The 20722-nt window shown below is 35.7% G+C and overlaps 1 protein-coding gene across 5 annotated transcripts in view; it reads left to right on the top strand.

Annotated features, from left to right (window-relative positions):
* Positions 1-20722, top strand: part of ltbp4 (latent transforming growth factor beta binding protein 4) — an 83757-nt gene that overhangs the window by 563 nt on the left and 62472 nt on the right. For all 5 annotated transcript variants that reach the window (XM_083552762.1, XM_083552758.1, XM_083552759.1 and 2 more), the window contains exons 2-4: positions 4303-4373; positions 7056-7296; positions 14289-14485. In XM_083552762.1, coding sequence (XP_083408888.1) covers positions 4303-4373; positions 7056-7296; positions 14289-14485 — 509 coding nt within the window. The remainder of the gene's footprint in view (positions 1-4302; positions 4374-7055; positions 7297-14288; positions 14486-20722) is intronic.

Below are 20722 nucleotides of genomic sequence, written 5' to 3'. Positions count from 1 at the left end.
CATGTTTTTCTTACCAAATGTATTTTTTTGTTTTTGTTGTATCAAATCAATATATTTTACAAAGTCAGTAGACCCTCAAAGATATAATTCGTTGGTGTATGATGTAAGTGATGAGCGATGTCCAAATTAAGTTCAACTTGGTGATTATTACTCTTATTTTTTATTATTTATTTTTGATAAATGTAATTGCTGGGTAAACAGTTAGCTTTAATTGTAAGTGCAGTGTAGATCACATGTCTGTGGCCTTTTTAGATCACAGCACACCACCGCCAATGGTATGAAAAAAGCTGAGGCAGATTGTAGATGAATTGAATCAATGACAGTCATGCCCAGTGATTGCACAGTGTAAAATGCACCATAATTGTTCTGCCTCAACATGTTACCAATAGTGTTTGCAGTCCCAGGAGTAATGGATGTGAACAAGGTGGATTATTTACTCAATCCATCTTTTTCTAACCCAAAATGACTTCAGGAGAAGGAACTAAAGTGGGTAGTGGGTAATTGCTTACACATGACAGAAAGTTTTTATGTTTTTGAGGGGTCAATCAAGTAAGCTACAAATTTTCCATTTATCATTTGAGCAAACATAGCATGAACCCTGGGATGGCGTTACTGCCTTGAGACACAAAATTCCCAGTGCAGCTCTTTAGTGGGGACCGAAGGCTGGCCCCTGTGGTCTAATTCAACAGACATATATTATCCATAAAGGCTAATTCCACAACCTGTTGTTCTAGGACATATATATATATATATATATATATATATATATATATATATATATATATATATATATATATATATATATATATATATATATATATATATACAGTATATATTTATACACGCACGCACGCACGCACGCACACACACACACACACACACACACACACACACACACACACATATATATATACATATATATATATATATATATATATATATATATATATATATATATATATATATATATATATATATATATATATATATAAATACATATTGAATATTTTATTGTATTTGTATTATTTTATCCATCTATTTCTACAGACATTTCTATATATATTCTATTCTATTTCTATTTTATAATTCATTATGGGGTACTGAAAACTATTTTAAATAAAATGCCTGCTTGGTTAAATAATATATAAAATAATAATTATTTTATAATAATTAATGCAATACACTTTTTTATTATATTGATTAAATTAAGTAATTGATTAGATTGGGACAAATTTAACTGATTAATTAATATTAAATAAATGGAAACATTTTATTAAATAGTTTACATTTGTTGGACCACATTTGGGTAAAGTGTGTGTGTGTGTGTGTGTGTGTGTGTGTGTGTGTGTGTGTGTGTGTGTGTGTGTGTGTGTGTGTGTGTTTTATATTTAATATTTAATTTTCTAAAGATATGATTGACTGTTCATATTATAGCAAACTTTGTGTTTGTTCCTTTCATCCTTCATTCATTCATTCCCTTCGATATGTGGAATTGTCAGGATTTTCTCCTTTTAAGCGAAATTCTGGAAGCTGGACATTAAAAACGCTAAAGAATCCATATTGCTAGCGTTAGCCGCTGTCCACTTCCTGGTTAGCCTCTAAAGCTAGTGCTATGTATTCTTTACATTTTTATGCATGCATAAAACAAATTATTATATTTATACTTATTTCTGGTACAGAGTGAGTAGCCACAGTGACACTGTGCTAACTTTAGTTTATGTTTTATATCCCTGGCATTGTTGTGTATGTTTTCAAATGTAATAATTATAATAAATAAAAAGTGCAAGGTGAGGACTAAACAAACTTGCGGTCAGCTACTTAATACGTTCCTGAGAGATCTGAGATTATAACTATGTTCTGCACGTTGAAAAAAAGGATTGTATTTGGTACATGTGTGTACCGAACTGAGTGCCCTGTCCCGAGAAATTTCAGTACAAATACATGTACTGTTACTGTAAAAATGAACGCGTTAATAACACATTGAGGCAAATTAATTTAAACTGCACTCATTTTATCAACGCGCAATTAATGCAGCACTCATTTCTATTTGACCATTTTTAATGATAATACAAATAAATAAATATAAAAAAGGCTAAATTAAAACCTTTAACGTAACACATTTATTCACAACGTCCTTTCTTTACTCAAATAAATTTAACTCCACCGAAAAATCTTTTTTTAATCATTAAACATTAAACAATTATTTGTGAAAAATTCATTGGAGTTTCTATTTTATTCACTGCTCTTGCTGGAAAAGTGCTTTCTCTCTCTCTCTCTCTCTCTCTCTCTCTCTCTCTCTCTCTCTCTCTTTCTCTCTCTGTAATGTGTCTGTGAAATTAGCTATACATACGGATTTGAGGTCAGAGGTAACACACCATGAAAAACCGACAATAAAGCCACAACACTGTAACCAATTTGTAAATCCAAACTGCAAAATGCTCTAGTTCATGTGTAGCTGGTGGAAGATTTTACTGTTACTCCCTTTTTGAACTTTTGAGCTCCTGTTTGCATGCTAATTGCTTTTTCTCTCAGAAACCAACTAGACAAACAGGGAGGGAGGCTAAGTTGAAGACTCTTAATCAAATTGTGTTTACTCACTAGGGGGAAAGAAGTGGTGTTAAAAGTGTAGCTCTTATCTGAATGATTGGAGGCCCCTCATTCTTATTCATTTACTACTTATTCTTCCTTTTGTTGAGTTCAGCTCTGGGTGAGGGGTCAGTGAGGAGTGTTAATCTCACACTCAGACACGTTTTGCAGCAGCTTATGCTTGTAGCTTTAAATGACATTGAGATGATGCTTTTTACATGTACCTTATTAATTTACTGTAGTTTTTTTTATAGTGCAATGTAAATTGATGCTAATATTTTATACAGGCTAATAATTCCCACAGGCATCCCAACTTTTAACACCCTCTGTCTGTATAAAAGGTTAAGGTTCACCCTCGTAAGGATTTTTGGACATTACTGTACTGTAAGGAAGTAAGGTCCCCTGGTGGTCTAGTGGTTAAGATGCAGCGCTCCCACCGCTGCGACCTGGGTTCGATTCCCGGTCAGGGAACCATCCCCAGCCACTCTTAGTGCCGGTCCCAAGCCCGGATAAATTGGGGAGGGTTGCGTTAGGAAGGGCATCCAGCGTAAAACATGTGCCAAATCAAAAAACGTGCGGAGGATCCGCTGTGGCGACCCCTAACGGGAGAAGCCAAAAAGAAAGTTACTGTACTGTAAGGAAGTAGTATATTGCTAGTGTATTTAGTATTTTTCTATATTGAGTATATTGCTAGTATAGTATGTAGTATATTAAAAAAAAAAATGCAGTTTACAAAGGAAGACAGATAGATCATTATATCCTTTAAAAGTGTAGGTCTTTCCTTTAAGGAAACCAAGTACAGTTTTCGACTCCATCAAAAGTTACTAGGAAACTGTAGAAAACATGGTCTGGCAGACACAAAACCATAACAGATTCAGAGGACAAGCTTCTTAAGGCGTCAACAGCTTGCTATATAGGCAACTGAGGCGACAACAGCTTCAAGCACAACTTGACACTGGATGAAGTAAGCATTTCTCAGTTTCAACTGTGAACAGAAGACTTCATGGTCAGATGAGGTGCAGGTTTGACAGGTTGAGTGACAGTAGGAAAAGCACTACTTAATCTTATGGACTGATGAATCAAACTGTAAAATCTTCATCATGTTTTTATAAGCTGTTGAGTAGCTAAAAGGATGATTCCTCCATGTGTGACACCAAATGTCAAACATGGAGGAGGAAGTGTGATGGTCTGAACCAAAACTACTACTACTACTGCGTTTTACAGTGCTATGCATTACCTTCTGTTATATGCCTAGTGGGACAGGGGTTCATCATACAGTACGATCATGACATGTCCGAACTACTTTAGAATAAAAGAACATGCTGATAAACTTCAAATCCTGCAATGGCTCATGCAGTCTCCATTCTTAAACCCATCAAGCTGGTTTGAGATCAACTGGACAGAATTGCAACACTGCTGGGAAGGACCTTCTAAACAATATTTGATTTCCATTGTAAAAAGAATGCCAAAAGTGTGATTGGCTGTTATATCTACAATAGGTGGCTACTTTGATGAATGAAAAACTTTTAATTCAATGAAAAACAATTCAATGATTTATCAATATCTATTTGCTTATTTTATGTTTTAATCCCAGGCATCCCATATTTTATATTTTATATATCTACCATTTAACAGGGGCAACTGTAATGAAATAATCAGTGGCAATAATTTTACCTAATTCAATGAGAGTCTGATAACCTGTCTGTTGTTCCACAGGCCAAACATCTGCGGAACGAGATGCTGTACCGGCTGGAATGTTCACCCCAAGACTAAAAAATGCACAAAATGTGAGTGATTATGAATAAAATCTCATATAACTTTACTAAAGAAAGGTTTTCAAAGATCTCAAAAACCTTTAAAGATCCTGCATACACCTGGATCATTTGTGTGTTTTAATTATAAGGATAATATTTATAATAATGTGTTAATGCATCTGAAATGACTAATACATACATTGTATTTATTGTATGTATAACAGTTATGTATATTGTATAATGTATGAAATTTTACAATGAAAATTTAAGTGTAAATATTTTATTATAGAATTTAAGAACCAAAAACACTTTCCTGTCTTCAGGCTACTCCCGTCAGGATCATCCATCTCTATACTACCCTGTTCTCTACATCTGCCTCTTTCAAACCTTCAAAACTACCTGCATGTCTTCCCTCACCACATCCATAAACCTCCTTCTTGGCCTTCCTCTTTTCCTCCTGCCTTGCAGCTTCCTCAGCATTCTCCTATCGATATACAGTGAGGAAAATAAGTATTTGAACACCCTGCTATTTTGCAAGTTCTCCCACTTAGAAATCATGGAGGGGTCTGAAATTGTCATCGTAGGTGCATGTCCACTGTGAGAGACATAATCTAAAAAAAAAAAAATCCAGAAATCACAATATATGATTTTTAAACTATTTATTTGTATGATACAGCTGCAAATAAGTATTTGAACACCTGTCTATCAGCTAGAATTCTGACCCTCAAAGACCTGTTAGTCTGCCTTTAAAATGTCCACCTCCACTACATTTATTATCCTAAATTAAATGCACCTGTTTGAGGTCATTAGCTGCATAAAGACACCTGTCCACCCCATACAATCAGTAAGAATCCAACTACTAACATGGCCAAGACCGAAGAGCTGTCCAAAGACACTAAAGACAAAATTGTACACCTCCACAAGGCTGGAAAGGGCTACGGGGAAATTGCCAAGCAGCTTGGTGAAAAAAGGTCCACTGTTGGAGCAATCATTAGAAAATGGAAGTAGCCAAACATTACTGTCAATCGCCCTCGGACTGGGGCTCCATGCAAGATCTCACCTTGTGGGGTCTCAATGATCCTAAGGAAGGTGAGAAATCAGCCCAGAACTACACGGGAGAAGCTGGTCAATGACCTGAAAAGAGCTGGGACCACCGTTTCCAAGGTTACTGTTGGTAATACACTAAGACGTCATGGTTTGAAATCATGCATGGCACGGAAGTTTCCCCTGCTTAAACCAGCACATGTCCAGGCACGTCTTAAGTTTGCCAATGACCATTTGGATGACCATATTTGATACAGAGGAGTCATGGGAGAAAGTCATGTGGTCAGATGAGACCAAAATAGAACTTTTGGGTCATAATTCCACTAAACATGTTTGGAGGAAGAAGAATGATAAATACTATCCCAAGAACACGATCCCTACTTTGAAGCATGGGGGTGGTAGCATCAAGCTTTGGGGGTGTTTTTGTGCACATGGGACAGGGCAAATGCACTGTATTAAGGAGAAGATGACCGGGGCCATGTATTGCCATGTATAACCCCCTTCCCCCAGTTAGAGCATTGAAGATGGGTCGAGGCTGGGTCTTCCAACATGACAATGACCTGAAGCACACAGCCAGGATAACCAAGGAGTGGCTCTGTAAGAAGCATATCAAGGTTCTGGCGTGGCCTAGCCAGTCTCCAGACCTAAACCCAATAAAGAATCTTTGGAGGGAGCTCAAACTCCGTGTTTCTCAGCGACAGGCCAGAAACCTGACTGATTTAGAGAAGATCTGTGTGGAAGCGTTGGCCAAAATCCCTCGGGAAGTGTGTGCAAACCTGGTGAAAAACTACAGGAAACGTTTGACCTCTGTAATTGCAAACAAAGGCTACTGTACCAAATATTAACATTGACTTTCTCAGGTGTTCAAATACTTATTTGCAGCTGTATCATACAAATAAATAGTTAAAAAATCATACATTGTGATTTCTGGATTTTTTTTTAAAATTATGTCTCTCACAGTGGACATGCACCTACGATGACAATTTCAGACCCCTCCATGATTTCTAAGTGGGAGAACTTGCAAAATAACAGTGTGTTCAAATACTTATTTTCCTCACTGTATGTCCCTCCTCTGCACATGTCCAAACCATCTCAATCGGGCCTCTCTTACTTTGTCTTTAAAACGTTCTACATGTGCGATCCCTCTAATAAACTCATTTCTAATCCAGTCCATCTTCATCACTCCTAATGAAAGTGCTTTCCAATACTCTTTTCAAAACACTTTCCTATACTCATTAAAATTCATGTGGTTCAAATCTAACCAGCTACATGACACAAAATCAACCAGATGTAAAAAGGTTTCACAGGACTGTGACATTGGTCAATCACGAGCATCTTTGAGGTTTTGTAAACATTGTATAAAAGATAACATTTTGATAACATTTATGAAATGCACATGAAAAGACTGTCAATGTTGTATCATGTTTACATTAGAAAATCATTTACCTACAGTAAACCATTTCCACATTATGGAACTGATGGCATGGATGCAATTGCGAGTGTATGTCAGCAATCTATCCAAAACTTCTCATAATGTTTAAGTGATGGAAAAATTTGGCAATAGACCATTAGGTTAATAATATTAATCTAACAAGCTCATTCTCTCTTTCTCTCTATCTCTCTCTCTCTCTCTCTCTCTCTCTCTCTCTCTCTCTCTCTCTCTCTCTCTAGCAAATTGCTCTTCTCGCTGTTTTAACAGAGGTGTGTGCAGTAAGCGAAGTGTGTGTCAGTGCCGTCTAAGCTCTCCACACTGCAAACAGAACCAAATAAACTCGTCATCTGAAATCACATCCACACCTGTAACCCTACCAGAAGCTACTCCCACATACAACACTTTACTTGCCTCCCCAACACCAGCCATGACAGGCTCAAAATCCATGAAGAAATATTCTGTACATTGGAAGCCTCTAAGGTAAGATACGATATATTATATACAAGGTTTACTAGTTACTACTATTTGAGTGTTTTATGAAGAAATGGGCACTCGGTATTTATGTGATTCAGCTGTTTTGACAGCCAGAAGAAATTCATTCCATCATCTCAGTGGAAATACACAGAAGAGAAGAGGCTAGATATATGTCTTTCTTGGCAGGAAAAAATCTGAACATGTTTCTTATCAAATATCAATCTCTCAAAAAAATTAAGAACAGGACAAGACAAAAACTCACCAGGGAAGGTGCAAAGATATCAACTGCAATATTAAAAAAGCGAGAGGAAATTCTTGACAAATAATACGATATTGTACATACAAGGCAATTGACAAAGTGTAATAATTGTGTAATTCCACTCTATTTCCATTTTTTTTACAATATCCCCCATATCTATATCACATTAATACATTTCAAATTTCTTAAATGAAATCACTTTTTCGTATGTGTACAATTAAAACCTGCAGGTTGTTCTAAAAAAATTTAAAAATATATATTTATTAGTGAGGTTTCAAAGAGAGCTCATACATTATATTGGACTGGGACATGCAAACTTCCCAAACAATTACTACAAAGTCAGAGGTACACAACTGTAAAGGATGTATAGAATGGATACATAGAAAGGCATACCATTGTTTTTTTACTTGAACTAGGATACCCAAACATGTTCTAGCTTGACAATGCCCCTGTGCACAAAGCCAGCTCTATGTAAATATGGTTTACATGGGTTGGAGTGGAAGATCTTAAGTGGCCTGCTATAGAGCTCTGACCTCAATCCTACTGAACACCTTTGGGGGTTAATTGGAACAGTGACTGCACCTCAGGCTTCCGCACCCTAGATCAGAAACTGACTTTACTTAACACCCATGAGATGGCAAAAATACACACATCCTTCACTCAAGTAAAAGTACAGATACTTATGTTTTGAAAGACTCTGGTAAAAGTCGAAGTATTGACTAGACTTTTTCATTGAAGTTAAAGTAAAGAAGTTTGGGCTCTGACATGTACTTAAGTAAAAAGTAGCCACCTGTTTTAGAGTCACTTTGGTAATCTAAACCTCACATCAAAATAACAAATTACAAAATATAATATAATACAAAATATAATATAATACAAAAGAATAAAAACTTTTGTTATCTAATGAATGTGTCCAGGCTGAACAACCACCATAGACAACACAAGCAGAGAAAAGATGATGATGATGATGATCAGGAATGTCTCAGTCATGTTTACATCACTGGCTCCCTCTGTCTCATCCACGTTTACCCCAAACATTTTGTTGCCTTCTGCCTTGCTTATTGTGGTAGGTTGAAAAAGTCATGCAATGACAAGAAAAGGTTGATTGGCTGAAAACGGCACGCAATGAGAAGAAAAAATATTGATCATGTCACCAAATAGATTAAAACTAAAGTACTGAGCCTGTTTTAAAAATGTAAGAAGTAGAAAGTACAGATATTTGTGTAAAAAATGTAATGAGTGAAAGTAAAAAGTTGTCCAAAAAATAAATAGTGAAGTAAAGTACTGACACCAGAAAAATCTACTTTAGTACAGTAACAAAGTATTTGTACTTCATTACTTCTCACCTCCGCTTACACACTTGTGGCTAAATGAACACAAATCTCCACAGGCACATTTCAAAATATGAAACATCTTCCCAGAACAGTGGAGGTTATTAAAGCAGTAATTGGGGACTAAATGTGGAACAGGATAAAAACAAAAGAAACAAATACAAATCTTATGCTCAGGTCTCCACAAACCCTTATAATGTACTAACAGGAAGAGAAATATTTGTGACAGACAAAAAATAATATTGAATAATTAAATAGTTACTTAAAAAATATATTTTGATTGATTTTAATTCATGGATAAGGATTTTTTTTTATTTTATTAAAATGTTATGTACAGTTACAAATATGTGTATAATTGAGTTACATTTATTTTAAATGCCTAACACAGAATATGTAAAGTTTCCTACCTACAAACAATAGTCTGTATAAATTCAAGGAGAAATAATGCTATGTAATAATGTAATTTTTTTTTTACATAAAATTACTTTCATCAGTGGCCAGTTTTATTATGCATGTGTTACCAAGTTCTTGTCTATAGGTGGCACTCTTATTTTCTTATTTTGTATTTTTGCTCTCGAGGCCTTTCTCTCTGTTATTCCTAGTGTGTATCACATGTGTGTGATCCTACTAAAGATACAATATGTGGGCAAAAGTTTGTGGACACCTGACTGTAGTATTTGTATGTGAATTTTAAACATCTCACATTTTGAACAGTTCACATTCAGTCCTTTTAAAATTGCCTTCACTCTTCTGGATAGGTGTTCCACAAGATTAAGTTGTATGTTGTGCAGATTAGTGCTTATTCAGCCATAGAGGCGTTTGAAAATTCAGGTACTGATGCAGGGTGAAGAGGCCTGGGGTGCAGCCAGTTTTCCAATTAATTTCAATTGTGTTCAATAGATTTGAGGTCAGAGCTGTATAGCAGGCCACTCAAGATTTTCCACTTCAAAGCAGATAAACCATATCTTCATGGAGCTCACTTTGTGCAAAGGGGCATTGTTATGCTGGAACAGGTTTGGATCTGCTAATTCGAGCGAAGTGAAAATTTTACTGTATCGCTTCCAAGGAGTGATGGCAGGATGGATGGCATAGTGATGCAGCATGTAGCGTTGCAGCCCCACAACTCATGCAGGATCCTGTTGGATCATAAGCTCATATTAATGTATGTGTTATGCTATAATGTATGTTCTACTTGTTCTTGCTGTTTTTTTTCTGGGTTTTTTAGTTTCCTTCCACCCCTACAATGTGTTATAATGTAGATGGTCTAATGGTGTATTGTAATAGATCAGTGTCCTACCTATGGTGTATTTCTGGCACATACAGTACCTAGTGTTTTTGCGATACTCTCCAGATCCACCATTATTCAGACCTTGGTAAAAGGGTCGGTCACTGTAATCCTCAGCCAAAAAGTAAACCTTAAAAAAGTTATCACTAGATATTTTATTCAGAATACAGTAGGTGGGTGTTTGAGTAAACATCTTATCTATCCTTTCACTTATCCCTTGTAGGGGAAAAATTAAATTTTCCATCACATATTTTAATATTTCATCAAGATTAGATTATCAGACTAAAACTCGAGTCGATTTATTGCTATTGGCTCGATCTCTGAGGTTCTTGCTGTCTTTGAAGTCTGGCTTGCTGTGATCAAATGAAAATAAATGCACGAGGTAAAATAGAAAACATTCAACATATAATCTTGTCATATTTGGAGATTTCATTTTAGTTCAAATATCCAATCCAACAGAGTAACTAAAATCCCAACTAAAAGCTCCATGAACTGTAGTTATGTCAAAGTGTAGTAGAACATGGTGCAGGGTGTGGTTGTCCTTTAGTGAGTGTCTAAACATTTTGTGCATAGCATGGAAAAGGTTGATCCCGTAAAATATGTATTTAATACACATAACGAGTTCATATTAAGAATACTTTCCTAAAGGGACAGGACTTATTTGGGTTTGTGGAAATTCTTGCTGGTTGTTAGGGGATCAAATACTTATTTCACTTGATTAAATAGAAATTAAATAGATTTTTTTTTTTTTTTAGATTCTGTCTCTCTCTGTTAAAATAAACCTACCATGAAAATTCTAGACTCCATTTCTTTGTAAGGGGTAAACTCACAAAATCTGCAGGGGATCAAATAATTATTCCTAAAGCCAGAATGTTTGATGAAACCAGTGATAGATTATGTGCTGGCGTTTGATCAGTAGTTTACAAAAAATACCACAATATGAAAAACCCCAAAATAAAATAAAAACAAAAATAAGATAAGATAAGAAACTATAAATGAGGCATATTTTAAATATTTAACATTTTGAGCAAAAACATAGTTTTTTTGATTTTATAAGATAAGATAAGATATACCTTTATTTGTCCCACAGTGGGGAAATTTCTGTGGGACGAATAAAGGTATATCTTATCTTATCTCATCTTATCTTATATTATCTTATCTTATCTTATCTTATCTTATCTTATAAAATATGCAATATAACAATATAAAATATTGTTTTTATTTTCAAAACAATAAATAAAAATAAAATAAGAAACTATAAATGAGGCATATTTAAAATATTTAGCATTTTAAGCAAATATATAGTTTGTTTAATTTTATTTTCAACAAAAAAAAAATGTGCAAACGCAACATTCACACACCTTAAACCAAAGGATATTTGCATTTAGGGAAGTATTGTAGACATATTGTATTTGTCTAGGAGCCCATTAGCTACAATCCCATTAGCTACAATTTGTGATTTTAAAATTGTTACATTTAATAGAAAGAACATCTTTCCAAATTCTAAGAATAGTATTGGCTTTTGGAGTAATGTGTTACAGGAAACATTGAACAAAAAGATGAAAGCAATGGATTTCAGTAATTATTAGAAAACTCTGGAAGCAAATGTGACAAAGTCAATCAAGAAAATGAAGTTGTAAAGAGATTGACATCTAGAACAGAGTAATGGCCCAAAACATTTCACAACATCCAGCATTAACTTACTTTATCAAGCACATGATGAAGCTTTTGGAATGGCCCTTATGGTCCCCTGACTGTGACATCAGGGAAATTATGTTTATAAATCTTAAACGTACTGCATACAGAAGACAGACAGGGAAAATCTCGGCACAAGAGTTTTTTGTTCAATGAAGAGTGGGTGAAAATTTCTTGTAAAGGAAAATAATGGAGGCCATGATGCTGGCTATACAAATGCATTTGCAAGCTGTTAAATCAGCCAAAGTGGTACATATAAGTACTGATAAAAAGTATCCAAAATTTAAAGTAACTCTGCACTAATACTTTTGCTGCAGAGTTTGTATTCTATACAACTATACAGTAAAAAAAATTTTAACTAAAAGAACATGAGCAGTAAAGCATCTATTTCGTCTTTCGTTAAGGTTATTTTAGTGTTTGTTCGCTTGTATTCAGCCTATTAAAAAAACATTTTACTTGGTGCTATAAACGGATGTTGTGTTGAGTGGAGTATTCAAGTGTGTTAATATAAGGAAGGAAAGTCTTGGCATAATAGAAAAAATTTTGACAATGAACCACAGAAATGGCCAAATAAGGTTGTGTTTTGCTTTTGTTGTACTTTGGCTGCTCATTTTTGGGATTGCCACAGCAGATCATTAGGTGACATATTTGATTTGGCACAGGTTGAATGCCAGATGCCCTTTCTGATAAATTCCTCATATTTTATCTGCGCATGTGACCAGCGTTTAAAGTGCACTGGCTTGTGCATCTCTCCAGTGGCTGGGATGGTTCCACACCCAGGAATTGATTGCGGGCCACAGCTGCTAGAACACCAGGGAAGGGTGTGTTACCCATTAATGAACAAATCATTGTCCACTCGCGTCGTCTTCAGTCTCCATAAACAGCAACTTTGCAACAAACACCATCACAATCTATCAAGCACCAACACTCTCCATCAAACAATATTAAACAGCAAAATGCTCCACTAAACTGCAGCATTCTCCACTAAACACTAACATTTCCAACAAAAAAAATCATACATCATTGAGCTCAGTTTAACACCAACATTTTTCAGCAAACACCCTCCAACAGACTCCTTTTGTATTCTCCAATCTGTAATATCCATCATCAAACACCAAAATTATCAGCAGTCAAACACCTACATTCTCTAGCAAACACCATCGAACAGCAAAATGCTCCACAAAGCAGCATCATTCTCCACAAAACACCAACAAGCACCAACATTTTCAACAAAAACCACCATACAGCATTGAGCACCCTCAAACAGCATCCTCTTGTATTAAACTCTAGTATTCTCCAGCACCATCAGAACAGCAATATGCTTTAGCAAGCACCAATATTCTCCAGCCTACACCAGCAAATCTGTAAGATCAACCGTTAAACATCAACATTCCCCAGCCATTCCCCAGCCATTCCCCAGCATATTTTAAAAGAAGGATGTTAATATATTGGTTTTGCAGCACAACAGAAAAATTAAAAAGAGATAACTGTGCAAAATGTATGACGATAATGTAACATTGAGCATAAGGACTATCACAGGATTGTTTTACCATATCAGAGAGGATATAGTTAGGTTTACATTCATTTAGTTCATTGTGGTTCGGCTCAGTGAAAATCCAGATGTGCCGCAGGGGTGTATACTGGGTCTAAGCCAAATGTCTTATGTCATACTCACTTAAACAAGGGGCCTCCCTCAAAACATGTCCTGTGCCTCCATGATCCACCTTCCTGTGTGTACACAATGTGAAGTGTGTAATGTGATTTTTTTTTTTGCTCTGTTATTCATTTGAGTCATAAATGACATCAGCATATTTTTAAAAAGAAAATAAATCTTGGAATTTGTATGAAAAAGTGTTTTTATATGTCTGTACTGGAACTGTACAACTCCAGACCTGATGTCATGATTTTACCTTGCCATGCCTCATATTTACTCTCTGAGTAATGCAGCAGGTCAACAATGTTTGAGTCCATTCAGCCCCAGAAAACTTACCTAATAGCATTAAGAGCATATTTGTTCATGTAGGTATACAGCTAGGATTGAAAGAAGTTTGCAGGATATCTAAAGTTATAGTCAGAACATCATCAGGGTGAATTTAATTACATTTCTTGAAATGCATTTTACACACTAATACACTGTTATGTAGTCCAGGAATATGCAATGCTGTAACAAAATATGAATACATTATTCAGATGGAACCGTAAGTTTTTGTGTTGTTTCTGGTCGTGTTGGCAAGCAATCAGTCCTGGAGATTGTGCTACATCATAAGACTACATTTCTTAATGTGTACATGAGTGATGCATTTACAGTTATGTACTTCCAAATTATTTAGTAACTACCTGAGTAACTAATTATATTTGGTGGTGGTGGTGGTGGTGTGTGTGTGTGTGTGTGTGTGTGTGTGTGTGTGTGTGTGTGACTCCATTCCAGTGTGAAAGAGGCCCAGGTGATGCTGACTAGAAAAGCTCTAGTCAGAGCAGTAGGAGGGAATACAATTGTTAACATCTTGCTAAAACACATTGAAACCGAGAGGAACAGATTCCAATCCTGCAACTGCACCAAAGAAAAGACCAGCACTAAAGCCTTTTATACCCAACATGGCCAGTATTCGCTCACATACTCTCCAGGTCAGTGTGTACTTCTCAACACATGCCAGCACCAACACAAATCTTCAACAAACACCGGCTGTCACACACCATAATACAACTCCACAGAACATGCATTAATCTGAATATACACACTTTCAAAAAGCATTCTTAACAAATAGTCGTGAGTCGTATACATAGTATTTTACAAAACGCAGACACATACTAACATCCATTACTAGCACTCACAGTTTTCTGTATGTTTTTATAGTGACTTTTCTATTAAGAAATTAATCTTTTAACAGCAAATCACATTTTATAACACACAAACCTTCTTCACTAATCTCCCATTACTGATATTCCCATTTAAGCACAATTGTTTTTCTACATCTACATTTCTTCTCTTGTGTTTTTACACTTGCTATATTTATATATCTATATAATCATATAGACCAAAACAACAAACCAAAAATACTACTCTATTTATCACATGCCTTAACGCATGCACAAAGCCCTCAGGTATTTATGGTGTTTAACCTCATCCAATAAAGATGTTTAACAGCAAATATGTTTAGTTTTCACAATATCGTGTAAGTGTAGCTGGTTTGATAAATGCGCACATACCTAGGCCTCTATATCAGTGTAAAACATGGCACTTTCCAAACAAAGTCAGCGTTTGGGAACAGATTGCCTTAATAATTTGGCACCCTTCCTGCTTTTTTCGAAAACGTTTAGTGAGATAAGTTTATCGCTGGCTACATTTTTGTACTAGTGTTTTCTCAGATAGCATTGTAGGGGATTCCTGTCATTGTTTGCCTTGGCTCAGGGGTGGAGGTGAGTAATGATTTTGGATGAGATGAACATGGCTTGCTAATGTACTATTTTGCTCCATAATGTTTCTGCCAAAAGCAGAATGTAAACATAAGCTATTGTTATTCTTATGACAACATCATTGCATGGCAAAGAGGCAACTTTTAGAATACATTTTGTAGCATATTTCATGTCTTTAAAACTTACTTGAGGATTAAACCTTCCTTTCAAACTTACACGATTGCATGCTCTTTTGTATTGGCTGTTGTATTCCGCAGGCGCTATTAAAAGTCATGCTTTCCGATGCAAAGTGTCACTCACATTACCAACTATGACCGTTTGTTTGAGGTATATAAATAGAATATGATGCTAGGTAAATGAAAATAACATTATTTTGATTATTATTGCCTCAATACTGCATTAAGCCCAAAGGATTTTGGTTCACTGAAAACAAACTTTACTAACAGCTTGACAGAAATGCTTCTCTGGCATCTTTTCTATTATGAATTTTATTGACCAGAACAAATTTGACACCTGCAGCAGACCGTAGGTTTCTAGTGGTAATGTAGCATCCATAATTTTGCAAGACATTCGAATTTAGTTAGACTACATCTTTTAGTTGATAACCCTAACCCTAGATAATAATAAAAAAAACTAAAAAAACATCTGTCCAAGCAAAATATTTAAACATACACCACATACATAATCACCACTTACAAACTTCAGGGTCATAATCCATTCAATTAAAATACTTTTTTATATATAATTGCTTTGTACAAAAATCTCAAAGATCCTATAGAATTCAAAAGTAATTTAATTAAATGATTTCTTTTTATTTATGTAAGTGAGTGTAATCCAATGACAAAACTGCGCTCTTTATCCTTTTCTATCCGTGACCTACTTGACAACAGTTCAGCATTTCAGTAAATACTAATTCGGAGCTTTTGCTCAGAATTGATGGGTGGGGGCTCTTAAACAAGGTGGATTTGACAAATTTTCTAAGCATTAAACTGTTCATATCTTAACAAATATATTTAAAAAAATTATACCTACTCATAACTGATTACTGAATGATAAAGTTGCCAAAATACTATATAATTTTTGGTTTCTCCTGCCAGAAACACAGCTAAGGGGTGTCCAGTATTGGTATTAGTTCTGTGTCAGGAAATTCTGTACTTCCGAAACATTATTTTTTTTTATTTTTATAAAGCTGCTTAAAATAAACAATCATGATCAAAAAGGAGCCTTGGGCCCATGGTTCATGCCAGGGTCTTGCATGTGTTCACATTATGAAATGGTGGGAGGAAATGGAGTGAATAATATACCACTTGCATCACTGTTCTTTTTCACATTTTTAAACATGACTCATTTAATAATGAACTTCTTGATTTATTATCATCAGCATAAATGAGCCTTGCCATACTTTAAATACTAATTATATACATTTGTTGAACTTTTTTTTTTTTTTAGAATTGCTTCACAAAAATTACAAGTTTAAATTGCTGATTGTGCAGAACTTTGGATAGTGTTTGGATGGTGCTAAAGTTCAGAAGGCTTCTAGTATCTACTGATGCTTCAGTTAGGCTACCGAAAAAGCTACAGATGCTAGCTTCCAAAAGCTCCAGAAACTTCTAAAAGCTACAGAAACCAGTATTCTGGATATTCTGGCAAAAATCATCCAGCAACCAGATTTACTGTCCAGAGTGACTTGACTGATATCTGTGGATTATAATATTCTCAGAAATTTCTATATATAACTTTAAGAAATTGACTAGATAGATAGGCAATAATCAAATATTTCAGCAATATTTTAACGTGTAGTCTATAAAACACTGAAGTAATTTCGACATTAGGTAATAGTAAAATTCAAATTCAGCCTGAAAACATTCCTAAAGATGAGAAAAGTGTTCGCTAATTTCTGTCTGATCCGCGCAAGACAAGCCCCTGCACAAATATTTAGTGACAAATAGGCTGATACTGAGATCCTTCTAGTGCAAAAAAGAGGAATGCCATTGCAGATTCCACAGATAAAGAAAAGCTCAGTCTGGCCTCTTTGTGTCACTTTTACTCTGCCAAATGAGGATGCTTTTGTGACACAGTGTTGACTCTGGCGACGATTATGTTTAAACAGCGTCTTTGCATTCTGAACTTGTTGCTAAAATTTGCATGGAGTAAGACCTTTATAGTCTTTAGCCTCATTGGACTTAACTAGATATGAAGGGTGACCAAATACATTTTAAACATATAAACCTTTTTTTTTACTTTCTTTGGTAGTAAAGGAAGTCTTCTTTTTTAGTCTGACTTTTTCTGCCATCTGTTTCACTACTGCTACACATTTCTTTTCATGCTGCTACGCATTTCATTTCAATCTTTATTTTAATTTTACTGTGAGCAACTGCAAACCAACAATTTCTGTATGGGATCGGATTTTTAATCAAACACCCTATAATTATTTGTTAGACATTTACACATTTACTTCTCTAAAGCCCTCAAAAAATACCCACAATTCCTATTACATAGGCTCATATAAACTTAATCTTTGCATATAAACATTTTCCAGTACAGCACAATATTTTAGCTAATAATTACCAATAGCTTCTACAAAACAGTTTAAATTGTAACGAAACATTACATATCATTAGTAACCATAAAGATAGTTAAGATAAAAGGTCATCAATTACTACACCACTTACAAATAGCAAACAATTTTCTCTTATAAAAAGAATATTATGATCCATTAGGCACTAACATTTTCCATCAAACACCATTACTTTTTATTAATTTCCGAATAGGCCTACCACTATTCTTCTTCAAACATGAATACTTTCCCACCAGGTGCTAAAATTCTACATTAAACACCATTACATCTAATAAAGTACTGAGTATTTATAAACACCTTCATAACCTATAAAGAACCAACATTTTCTATCAAACACACTAATATTCTCTTTTCAGGCACCAGCATTTCTCTATCAAACAAACTAAGTACCAACTTTCCATATAAAAACCATTACTTACTGTCAGACCTTTCCTTTAAGTCAAATTCTTTTATATGTGAATTTTTTTCAAAACAAAAATCTTTATTTAATACTGACATTATCCATCATTCGACTAAAACCAGAGCAAATAGACACTCCCAACTTACAGTGTTACTGTCATGTGATAACCAAAACAGCTTATATTAACATGATCAAAACACTGTACTGTTGTACATTAGCATTAGTATACCTACTAATGTATACTGTGTATATTATGTACTGTATTGGAGTCTTGTTATTAATTATTGTATGACATGATAATTAATACACTTAAAAACAATTAAAAAACAAAACATTATAATGTACTTATACCTCTGGCATTGACTCCATGTCCTCATGTGTCCCTTGGAATATAGAATTACTGCAACACCACAGGGGCCAGTTTGGGATAAAATGGTCCATAGATTATCCACATAAATGCAGACAGAAAGGAATCCTCCCTGCAGTCACACCCCAGATTTATTGCTCCACTGGATTTGGCAGTGCTGGAACTCTCAGTATGTAGGATCACAGGTGTAAGAAAAAAAAAATATCCCTAGAATCTTCTAGTCTAAAACGTTAATCTTTGCCTTTCAGTAACCGAAAAGCTTGAGAAGTCGGGAATAGAAATGCACACATGGATTTCGCAGGCATTTACATAATTTTTGGTGAAAAAAGTCAAAAATCATAAAGCATTATTGGCAGACTAGAAATAATAGGATGATCCATTATTGCAAATTTGTAAAGTGGGTGAAGTCAATTATAAAGATGAGGAGACTACACTATACTAGACTCTAGATACATGTATACGATATGGTCTAAAGTATGTGTTTTGGTTTGAGCACTGACCTCAACTCAATTGTACATCTTTAGGATTAACTGCACCCGGACCTCCTCATTTGATATCAGTGTCTGACCTCACTACTCTGCTTATGGTCAATGGAAAAATACCCATACACACACAGGACCAGGCAAAACATTATGACATTATAACATAACATTAATAACATTATAACATTAATAACACTGATTATCTCTTTATCTTGTCACCTGTTAGTGAGTGGGGTATATTATGCAGCAAGTGAAAATTATATCCTCAAAATTGATGTGTTTAAAGCAGGAAAAATGGGCAAGTGTAAGGATTTGAGCTAGTTTGACAAGAGACAAATTGTGATGCTGGATGACTGGGTCAGAGCAGCTCCAAAACTGCAGCTCTAGTAGGCTGTTCCTGGTCGGCAGTGGTCAATATTCATTAAAAGTGGTCCAATGAAGGAAAATGGTGGCAAACCAGCAACAGGGTCATGGTCGGCCAAGACTCATTGATGAAAGTGGGGAATAAAGGCTGGCCAGTGTGGTCCAATATAACAGATGAGCTACTGTAGCTAAAATTGCTTTTGAAGAAGTTAATGCTGGTTCTGATAGAAAGGTGTCAGAATACACATTGTATGACAGTTTGTGGCGTATGGGGCTGTGTAGCCACAGACCAGTCATGGTGTCCATGCTGACCCCTGTCCACTGCCGAAACCGCCAACAACAGGCACGTATGTAAGAAAGTGGTGCAGCAATGGTTGATGAGCACAACAATGTATTTAAGGTGTTGACTAGGAATCCAAATTCCCTATATCTCAATCCAATTGAGCATCTGTGGGATGTGCTGGACAAATAATTCCGATTCATGGAGGCCCCATCTTGCAACTTACAGCACTTAAAGAATCTGCTGGTAACATCTTGGTGCCAGATAACACAGCACACATTCAGGGGTCTAATAGAGTCCATGCTTTAAGTGGGAACCAACACAATATTAGGCAGGTGGTCATAAAGTTATGGCTGATTGATATATAGTAACTCTTGTAGTTAGTTAAAATAGGAGGATCTCAGGCAGCGTGTTACAGTGCGAGGTGTGATGAGGTCTCTGAGGTAAGATGGTGCTGGTTCATTTTTGGCCTTGTAGGCAAGCATCAGTGTTTTGAATCTGATACGTGCAGGTACTGGAAGCCAGTGAAGGGCGCGCAGCAGTGGGGTGGTGTGGGAGAACTTGGGCAGATTGTACATAAGTCATGCAGCTGCGTTTTGGATCATTTGCAGTGGACGAATAGCATTCAAAGGAAGACCTGCCAGCAGAGAGTTGCAGTAGTCCAGTCTCGAAATGAAAAGAGACAGAACAAGCAGCTGGGCAGCCTGTGTGGATAGAAATGGTCGAATCCTCTAGATGCTGTAGAGAAGAAATTGACAAGAACGAGCCCCATTAGCAACATGTGAGGAGCAGGACAGTTGATTGTCCATAGTTACCCCAAGGTTGCGAGCAGTGGCTGAAGGTGAGAGCAGAGAGTTAGGATGAGAGCATGAAGAGTTATTCTGACATCTAGACCTGGAGCTGAATCACCTGGGATGACCATCAGTTTTGTTTTGCTGGGGTTGAGTTTTAATTGATGAGCTTAACTCATCAATAAAG

The sequence above is a fragment of the Silurus aristotelis genome, assembly GCF_946808225.1.
Source record: "Silurus aristotelis genome assembly, chromosome: 10".
Lineage (NCBI taxonomy): Eukaryota > Metazoa > Chordata > Actinopteri > Siluriformes > Siluridae > Silurus > Silurus aristotelis.
Note: the sequence above shows the minus strand (reverse complement) of the source record. Positions and strands in the feature narration are given on the sequence as shown.